Below are 10,659 nucleotides of genomic sequence, written 5' to 3' on the forward strand. Positions count from 1 at the left end.
GTCTTGATTGTTATATATTCCATGGAGCTGTAAATGGCTGAGCCGAATTGAATAGAAAACTGAACATGTGTAAAAGAATAAATAAAACATCGAGTGCTGATTCTTTTTTTTCTGTGTGTGTGTATGTACCATAAACAGGTAAAGAGAAGAGCAGCCCTGGTCGAAGTTCAGACGCTGACCCCACAGCTCCCGATAGCGAGTCTGTCATTGTGGCGATGGAGCGAGTTTCTGTTCTCTTTGATAGGTGGGTGTACAGGGAAGTTTTGACTTGCAGACTGATCCAGCACATATTCCCCATTTCTCTGCTGTTGTTAACTGCCCCTTTCTTTCATCATCCAATCAGTAATGATGTGAGAATTTCCCAAACCTGATTCAGCAAGATTGAGACAAATCTACTAATTATTGAGATTGCATCAAGCAAAAAAAGCAACCAATTGGATACTGTGTTTTAGCCTTAATTCCCTGTGCAAGTTTAATCCCACAGAGGAGCAAGGAACATACTGCTACTTCCACTTCGGTGAGGTGATTATTAAAAGACTCCGAACTGTGATTTACAGCTGGTTTTCAGCTATGTGTAAACTGCAGGAATGAAGCAATCTGTTCTCTGTGTGCCACACGCTAATTTGCACTTCTTTCTGAATGCCATGCTGGCGGTTTCTTTGGATCGATCCTGGTGGGTTTTGGTTTGGGCCATATTCAGCTTCGAGTGGGTCCGCTGAGTAAACATACCATGCTGTGTCTAGCTGCTGGGTGTCTGCCATACAGAGCTGGCTGTTGAACAGTGGACAACACAGAAGAGGTTTCAGCACTGAATGGAGCATTCATGAAGGGGAAAATACAGTAGCATTCTGTCGGGGCAGAGACCCTTTCATAGTGAGACTTATGACACTTCAGGGACTGTAACATTCAGTACCAAAGTTAGTGAATATGAAATTATGATGTAGAAGTGTGAAGACTTGTTCTGTGATTCTCTTGCCTACAATTAACCCTGGAAATAGACACAAGTAATTTTATATTGATTGAAACACAATACTGTTCAGAATGGTATTTGGTACATAAGGGAATAAAGACCTAACGTTAGTGTTCAGATGCTTTTGTTTAACTTATGCTTCTGAATTTAAGATGCAGTCTTTCATTTAGAAATTTTGTACCTTCTCACCAATGTGTCAGTTATCACATAGACTAGCAAATGCCAAGCAGCCAAGTTTTATTTTTAACAGGTACATTTTTCCTTAAGTATTTTCTTTTCTGTTTCTAGTTTTGAATGACTTTTAGTTTATTAAAGCCACAGTGTATGAAGGTGGGGTAAGCACTGGCACACCATGTTTTGCGTCCACGGAGAGTGGCTTTGTACAGTATCGTGCTCTCTACCAATTAACTGAAAGTTCTCAGTCAAAGCATCACACAGCACAGATACAGGCCAGTGGTGATGTTGAATTAGGGTGTAGAACTGATTTTTTTGTTTCAACTGTCATATGCTTGCTTGTATTTTATATTAATCACTTGTATGTGCATAATTGTTCAGTGAGTCTTCCAGTAATTGTGGTACAGTTGAGTCTGTATTTTTCTAGAAGCTTTCTAGTTATCTATAGCATTAGTCGTGCCACTTGAACCTGGCTATTTTATAGGTTAATTGTTATCACTGGAGTTTTGTTTACCTTTAGTCTAAGACGATCACTACTTTTTGTTCACTTGACTCCTTTGCACATTCTTCGTTCTTCTAACACTTAATAAAACAGCCACAAGTAATAATTTCATGCCTTATTCATGTCTTCCAAAGAACCTTCGTATCACAAAATCACCAGGATCCAACCATGCTACTTTGCTATACTAGCTCCATTGTCCTGCATTTGGTCCATAGCCTTGACATTTCAAAGGCTTGTGTAGGTGCTTAAATGTGAGAGTGTCTGCCTCCGCCATTTCTTTATGCAGTGCATTCCAGACTCCAGTCATCCTCTTCAGATCCCTTCTAAACCTCATGCCTCTCATTTTACGGATTGTCCTCTTATTTTAGACAACCCACTAAAAGGGAAATAGCTTCTTATTACTGTATCTAATCTCATAATTCTTTGTACCTTTTATCAGGGGAAAAGGTGCCTCAACACTAGGGAAAGCGAACCCAGCCTATCTAATCTCTCCTCCTAATCCAAGCAATTTCCTGATTAATCTCCTGTGTCCTCTCCTGTAATATCACATCCTGTACTGTGTGAGCAGAACCCCTTACAGTGCACCACATGTGGCCTAACCAGTGCTTTGTAATATCATATCATGCTGTCTTTACTACGCCACAGCTGATCAAGATGTGCATTCCCTACAGTCACCACTTTTCTATCTGTGCTGCCATATACAACCTCCAAACTGGGGCAGTTAGCCTTTGAGCAAAACAGGCAAATGGTGGAGCAATTCATCAAGTCAGGCAGTAACTACTTAGAGGATTAAACAATCAGTGTTTTGGGCTGAAACCCACCATCAGGACTGGAAAGGAAGAGGGAAGAAGCCAGAATAAGAAGATGGAGGGAGGGGGAAGGGCTAAAAGCTGGCAGGTGAGACCAGATGAGGGGGAAAGTAGGTGAGTGGGGGAGGTGGGAGAATCAAGTGAAAAGCTGGGTCTGTGAACCAGCAGTCTAATAAAGTAGATAAACATAAATTGAAATTATTCTCCTTTGGAAATGTCCTACCTGTTAACTGAAGAACAATCCTTGTGGATCCATTTTGCTTACAGCTGTGATGAATTGAAGGCATCAGATGTTCATAGAATATATAAAAAAAATATTTTTAGCTTGTCCAAGTTGCTTGCTGCCTTTTCAACTGAATTACTTTTCTCTGTTAGAATTCGGAGAGGTTTCCCTTGTGAGGCGCGGGTCGTGGCACGAATTTTGCCACAATTCCTTGATGACTTCTTTCCACCACAAGATGTGATGAATAAGGTTATTGGGGAATTTATTTCCAATCAGCAGCCCTATCCACAGTTCATGGCCACAGTTGTTTACAAGGTATGTCTCTGTTTGCTACTATATAAAGCTTGCAGTCCTAAAACCAGTCAACTATTCTGTGACGCAAGTTTCTGAAAATGCTTGCTGAAAATCCAGAGTAACATACAGAATGCTGAGGAACTCAGCAGGTGCTTTGTCGATCTCCTTTGCTCCATCCACAACAAGCAGGATTTCCCAGTGGCCAACTATTTTAATTCCACTGCCCATTCCCATGTCAGCATGTCAGCCCATGACGACCTCTACTGCCACGATGAGGCACTCTTAAGGTTGGATGAACATTCTGTCTGGATAGCCTCCAACCTGATGCCGTGAACATCGATTTCTCTAACTTCCGGTAATTTCTCCCTCTCTCTTTCTTTATCCATACCCCATTTTGGCTCCCCTCTTACCCCTTTTCTTTTCCTCACCTGCCTATCACCTCTTCTGGTGCCCCTCCTCCTTCCCTTTCTCCCAACTATCTCCTCACCTATTAGATTTCTTAAGCCCTTTACCTTTTCCACCTACCAACTCCTAGCTTCTATTTCCTCCCCCCTCCCCCATTCACCCACCTAGCCCCTCATCTGGTCTACCTTATCAGATGCCAGAATGTACTCCACCACCGCCCCCCCCCAATACTTTCTTGTTATGGCTTTTCCCCTTCCTTTCAAGTCCTGCTAAAGGGTCTCAGCATGAACAAATGACTCTATTATTTCCTCTAGATGCTGCCTGATCTGCTGAGTTCCTCCAGTATTTTCTGTCTGTTACAACTAGTCTGTGCCAGTGTTTTGCTTCAGGAGCAGCCTCCACTGCCATTAACCTGTATTTTTACCAGCTTATCCTACTTTGTTTTTGTTCTCTTGTATCGTTATCTAATTTCCTTTACAAGGTCTTGGTTTGCCTGTGACCAACAAGACTTCTCTAGAACAGCCAATTATAAAAGTAAATTAATAAATCTTAGATGCTTTAAAAACAACTTGTCAAAAGCCTGAACAGTCAACCAGACAAGTGAGAATTAATGTTTCCTTTACAAATAAAGTCCCTACTGTAGGTAATTATCTCATAGTTCTTATTAGGATGGAATTACATAAAAATAAAGAAATTAGGGGCCATGAAATTATTTTAGCAAATAGGATTAATGAGAATGTGTATGTGTTTGAAGCAAGGGATGTGTTGAAGTCCTAAATTAATATGTATTATTGGCATTCACCAGGGACAAGGTTAGAGAAATAAGGGAGCATGGCGTTGTCAAAGTAAATTTATTATACTATCTGGAGATTCATTTTCTTGCAGTCATTTACAGGATAATAAGGACATAGAATATATAAAGAACTATACATAAAGACTGACAAATAACCTTTGTGTAAAAGAAAACAATTTAATGAGAATGTATGTTGTAGAATCCTTGAAAGCAGTCTGTAAGTTGTAGAATCAGTTCAGAGTTGTGGTGAGTGAAATTATCTACATCCATTTAGGAGCCTAATGGTTGCAGGGTAATAACTGTTCTGAACCTGATAGTGTGGGACCTAAGGCTTCTGTTCCTCTTGCCCAAAAGTTGTAGCAAGACGAGAGCATGACCTGTATAGTGGGGGTCTTTGACATTGGATGCTGCTTTCTTGTGGCATCACTCCACGTATAATCAATGGTGGGGAATGCTTTGTCTGTGATGGGACTGGGCTGTATCCACCACTTTCTATGGTCTTTTTTTTGTTGCTGGGCATTGGTGTTTCCCTACTGAAGCATGATACAAACACTTAGGATGCTCTCTGCTGTGTGTGTATGGAAGTTTTTCGAAGTTTTATAAGTTTTATGATCTATATTAGGAAGGAAGAAGTGTTAGACTTATCAGTACACATTAGGATAGAAATCTCCAGTACCTGACAGGATCTAACCCAGGATAGGAGATTTTTGCACCTTCGTTAGCTAGTTGTCCCCTTGTTCAAGGAGGGTATTTAGGCTAAGCTTGGAAACTACAGGCCAGTGAGCCTTGCGTGAATGGTAGGGGAATTGTTGAAGGTATTGCTGAACGGGATGTATGTTCACTTGAAAGACAGGGATTGATTAGGAGTCAGCATGGTTTTTGTTCAGGGGTGTCATGTTTCATAAATCTGAGTTTTTGAGGAGCCAACTCAGAAATTTAATGAAGGGAGGGTAGTAGATCTGGTTCCTGTGGTCTTTGGAAAGCTGTTTGACAAGATCCCACGTGATAGGCTCATCCAGAACCTTAAGACATAAGGGATCTGAGGCATGTTGACAAATGTATCCAAAACCTGCTTCGTGATGGGAGGTGTGCTCTTGTGCAGGTTTCGTTTCTGACTGAAGGTCAGAAACCATGGTCAACATTGATAAAATGGCAGAGCAGTCTAGATGGGCTGAATGGCTTAAATATGTTCCAATGTCCTGTTGTCTAACAGGTCTGCAACCAGTAGTGTAACTGTAGGGATTGGTGCTGGGACACTTATTGACTGATATAAATACAAGAATGTAGGTGGGCTGATTAGTAAGTTTGAAGATGCCATGAAAAAGGAGTCATAGATGGCAAAACCTGGGATATGCAGTGGCGTAGCTCAGCTAGAAAGTTGGCCTGAGCAATGGCAGACAGGTGTGAGGTCATGCATTTTGTGATATCAAATGTTGGCACAACATGTAAAGTAAGTAGCTGGGACCTTAAGAGCACTGATGTATAAGAGGCACTTGACATGCAAGTCCATGTCTCCTTGGAAACAAAGAGACAGGTGGATATGGTGGTCAGGCACCCTCTTGTTGTGTTTGCCTTCATAGGCTGAGCCATTGATTATAAGAGGACATCACATTACAATTGTAAAAAATGTTGTTTTGATGGCATTTAGACTATTGTGAATAGTTCTAGGTGCACAAAGTTGTGAGTATGTGGAACAGTGGATAGAGTGCAGAAGATATTCATCAAGATAGTGTCTGGAATTACAAACAGTCTGGAATGGAGGGATGTATCGGAAAGATTGAGGAGGCTGTTTATTCTCACTGGAATGTAAGAGTCTAAGAGGTGACATTACAGGGGATTTATTAAACTACAAGGACCATACAGTAGAGTAGGGGTCTTTTTCCAGGGGCAGGGAGGTCTTGAACTAGAAGGCAGTTTAATAGAGATCTAAGGGGATCTTTTTTACACTGAGGGAGGTGATTTTATGTGGAATAGACAACCAGAAGAAGTAGTGGAGGACAGGCATTTGGGATAGGAGAGGCAAAGAGGGATATGAACTTAATGTAGGCAGATGGGATTAGTGTACACAAGCATCACAGTCAGCATAAACGTGATGAGCTGAATGATCCTTTGAATTGTATCCCTATTACAGAGCAGTTCTGTATGTTTCCTTTGCAGGTGTTTCAGACCTTGCACAATACTGGACAGTCTTCCATGGTGAGGGACTGGGTAATGTTGTCACTGTCGAACTTCACCCAGAGAACTCCGATAGCCATGGCCATGTGGAGCCTGTCTTGTTTCTTTGTCAGCGCATCAACCAGCGCGTGGATCTCAGCTCTGTATCCTTGCCAAAAAATCCACGTATACTTGGAATTGAAAATTCTATTTCGAAAATGCATGCTAGCTCTGGAGTTGTTAATTATTCTGTGACCTAATAGGGTTATAGGCGGTAGGTAGTTACCAAGTATGTTAAGCATAACTACAATCTGCAATTCTGAAGACCACCACATAAATTTGCATATTTATCTTTTATGTTTTACTGCTAAGTTCTGGTGGGTGTTATAATTTTTCTTGTTTTTCATTACTGAGTCTCTCTGAGCCACACTACAAGGGTGGGAGGGATGAATACAAAGCTCATTTCTTTAAACTGGGAGTGTGGCGAATTTGGAGCATGTTGCACATAAATTAGTCCTGACGAAGGGTCTCTGCCTGAAACGTCGACTGCACCTCTTCCTACAGATGCTGCCTGGCCTGCTGCGTTCACCAGCAACTTTGATGTGTGTTGTTCAAAGAATATTGTGTCATTTTCATGGGCGTTTGTATTGATAAACAGTAAGTTGGTGTGGTGGTGGAATACAGGCAACACACATCAAAGTTGCTGGTGAACGCAGCAGGCCAGGCAGCATCTCTAGGAAGAGGTACAATCGACGTTTCGGGCTGAGACCCTTCATCAGGACTAACTGAAGGAAGAGCTAGTAAGAGATTTGAAAGTGGGAGGGGGAGGGGGAGATCCAGAATGATAGGAGAAGACAGGAGGGGGAGGGATGGAGCCAAGAGCTGGACAGGTGATTGGCAAAGGGGATATGAAAGGATCATGGGATAGGAGGCCTGGGGAGAGGGGGGGGGGGACCAGAGGATGGGCAAGGGGTATAATGAGGGGGACAGAGGGAGAAAAAGGAGAGAGAGAGAGAGAAAAAGAATGTGTGTATATAAATAAATAATGGATGGGGTACGAGGGGGAGGTGGGGCATTAGCGGAAGTTTAAGAAGTCAATGTTCATGCCATCAGATTGGAGGCTACCCAGACGGAATATAAGGTGTTGTTCCTCCAACCTGAGTGTGGCTTATATTCAACCTGAGAATTGTGTGCAATTATTTGAGCTTGAAGTTAGAATTGCAGTTGGATTGATGTGGTGTTTAATTTGGAAGAATAGAAGTAATCAAGTGAAATGGAGTTTGCCATGTGCACAAATACTTTGGGGAATAGGTCCAATGAAAAACTTGCAGGGGCAGCATCACAGGCATGTAGGTACAGCCAACACATACAATACAAATTATACAAGTCATTGAAGAGAAAGGTGAAGATAAAAAATGAGCAAAAGCAGAACCTTGGTGCAAAAAAACAGACTGTCCAATGATAACACAAGAGGTGGTATGTAGTGTTCTGTTGCTAAGGTAGGGTTAGGATTGTGCAGGTTCATTCAGGAACCTGATGGTTATAGGAAAGTAGCTGTTCCTGAAGCTGGTAGTGTGGAACTTTGGGCTTCTGCACCTTCTGTCCGTGACCTATATAGTGGGGACCCTTGATGATGCAGGTGACCTGATAGAGCTGTATAAGATGATGAGAGGCATTGATCGTGTGGATAGTCAGAGGCTTTTTCCCAGGGCTGAAATGGCTAGCATGAGAGGGCGTAGTTTTAAGGTGCTTGGAAGTAGGTACAGTGGAGATGTCGGGCAAGTTTTTTACACATGGTGGTGAGTGCATGGAATGGGCTGCCTGTGATGGTGGTGGAGGTGGATACAATAGGGTCTTTTAAGAGACTCCTGGACAGGTACATGGAGCTTAGAAAAATAGAGCGCTTTGGATAACCCTAGGTAATTTCTAAGGTAAGGACATGTTTGGCACAGCATCGTGGGCCAAAGGGCCTGTATTGTGCTGTAGGTTTTCTAAGTTTCTGCCTTCTTGAGGCAGTGCTTCCTGTACTGTGGTCATGGTGGAGAGGGCTGTGCCTGTGATGGACCAGGCAGTTACCATTACTCTCTGCAGTCTCTTGGAATTGCTATACCAGTCCATGATGCGATCATTAGGATACTTTCAACAGTATATCTGTACAAGTTTTAGAGGATTTGGTGACATGCATAAACTCCTTAAGCTTCTGAGAAGGTAGAATTGCTGGCTTCAATTTGCTGAATATACTGGTATTTGTAAATTGAAATTATTTCTTAACTCCCTTGCCCAGCCTTCCCCATATCATCAGCCGCATGGGTAAATCTGAACAGGTGGATGTGAACCTCTTCTGCTTACTGGCTATGGACTTCTACAGGAAGCAGATTGACGAGGAGCTGGATCGCCGGGCCTTCCAGTCAGTGTTCGAAATGGTGGCAACTCCTGGCACTCCGTATCATCAGCTCTTGTCCTGCCTGCGAGGCATTCACCAGGTTGCCCAGTTCTGATTTTTCAGTGTTGGCAGACTTGGCACATGGAAAGAACTACTTAAACACAGTGGGACAGATTGCCAGAATTCATTTGCAGCAGACTCAGTATTCTTAAGTCACGCTCCCAGCATGTTCCTTCCAAATGATCGGAATCTTTCAGCTACTTGTTGTAATGTGGTTGTATGTCTAATTTAGTGCATATAATCACAAAACATTAATCTTCTCAGGATGTAAGATGTGGTAATATAAGTATAATTTGTCTTTTAACCGAAGATTTATATATCATGTAAAATATGTATGATTGTAAAACTCGTGATGCATGAATTTACCCCATAATTTGCAATGAACAAAACCACTATGTTGAATGTCTCCTACGCCTGCCTGTCCTTGGCTATGGATGGAGTTTGAATGTGGTTTAAAAACAGGTGTGAATGTGATGTGTGAGCGAGTATTTATTTTGATTTGGTGCGGGCCCATAATGCATCATTGATTTAGGTTTCCATCAAACAGCATTTGATTCCTTTAATGAAATACTGTCTCTATGTACTATAAAAAGAAAAAAATATATTTATTATTAGCTATGATGTTAAAGACATATCATGATCTGGTATTCAGGTCTTATTAGAAGAAAGAGCAAAATGTACCAATTCTATCAAGGTGACATATTCCATAGAAAATGAAACATAGCATACTGTATTTGGATTTGGTATTATGAGGTTAAACATTAAAGAGGTCAGAGTTTAGAAGTATTCAGCATCTTGGCTCAAGAATCCTTCATCAAATTACTTGTTTTCCCATCTTGGAATTTCTTTTTCGAATCAGAGATTTGCAGTGCAGTTGCGCAAGTAAATTTGCAAGATTAGACTGATTGTGCACCTTGACTTAAATGATTATTTGACTATATAGTTCCATTTTTGATGCATTGAAACAGAATCAGCCATAGAAATGCTTCAATAAAGCAATAATCTTGTTTTATATTTAGGATTTGTAGTGCTATACAAATAGGGTACTCCCATGTTTTGTTGAGATGTATGTGTGTGAATACATCTTTTCATCTCTTCTTCCGCATGCCTAGTACTGAGGCAGACACTTGATTGGTTGCACATGACGATGAGATTGAATGAAATTGGCAGGGCTACCAGGTTCATTTGAGTAAAATACAGTTAATCTACTTGATGTTAAGGGAGGGATGGGAAGGGGAGGGGGAAGAAGCTTGAGTTTTCAATGTAGTTTCCAGATTTAACGCTGTACAATCTTGTGCTTCTGTCATGTTCTGGCAGTGTGGTTTAAATATTGGCAACAACAGTGTCTAACAACCTTAGAACTCGGCCAATAGCATAAGTTCTTATCACAGAGTGGAGAGTTACTCCTGGTATAATATTGTGACAACGTACTGACACTGACACACTGTCACTGTGTCCTGTGTTAGACTGGGTCTCTACTGTTTTACTTAATTTATATATCTCTTGTAAAGGCTGAAAAGACTATCAATAGTAACACAGATACGGTAAAGCTACTTTAAAATTCCACAGACACTCAATATGACAAATGTTTATACAATGGCTATGACAGACACATGGCTAGAGCCCTTGTATTAAGTGTTAGTCCTCATAGCACCATTAAAACCTGGCTAAAATGTTGCATTTTAATTCTAAAAGACTTAATTTGCACTTTGGAAAATAATAAAAGGACTTGCTGAAACAGAACCTCCAATATGTGACCTTTTGTATTCAGCTCTGAATTGAAGCATATCCTTAGTGGCTACTTTATTAGGTACACCTAAATGCAAATATTTAATCAGACAATTGTGTGCCAGCAACTCAGTGCAGAAATCCATCAAGACATGGCCAAGAGT

The 10,659-nt window shown here is 41.3% G+C and overlaps 1 protein-coding gene across 2 annotated transcripts in view; it reads left to right on the forward strand.

Annotated features, from left to right (window-relative positions):
* Window positions 1-9,992, forward strand: part of htt (huntingtin) — a 223,446-nt gene extending 213,454 nt beyond the window's left edge. For both annotated transcript variants that reach the window (XM_072257615.1, XM_072257617.1), the window contains exons 61-64: window positions 139-244; window positions 2,831-2,993; window positions 6,328-6,488; window positions 8,609-9,992. In XM_072257615.1, the coding sequence (XP_072113716.1) occupies window positions 139-244; window positions 2,831-2,993; window positions 6,328-6,488; window positions 8,609-8,822 (644 nt within the window). In that variant the 3' untranslated portion in view covers window positions 8,823-9,992. The remainder of the gene's footprint in view (window positions 1-138; window positions 245-2,830; window positions 2,994-6,327; window positions 6,489-8,608) is intronic.
* Window positions 9,993-10,659: the final 667 nt, after the last annotated feature.

This window comes from Mobula birostris, chromosome 5 (genome assembly GCF_030028105.1).
Source record: "Mobula birostris isolate sMobBir1 chromosome 5, sMobBir1.hap1, whole genome shotgun sequence".
In the NCBI taxonomy this organism is placed as follows: domain Eukaryota; kingdom Metazoa; phylum Chordata; class Chondrichthyes; order Myliobatiformes; family Myliobatidae; genus Mobula; species Mobula birostris.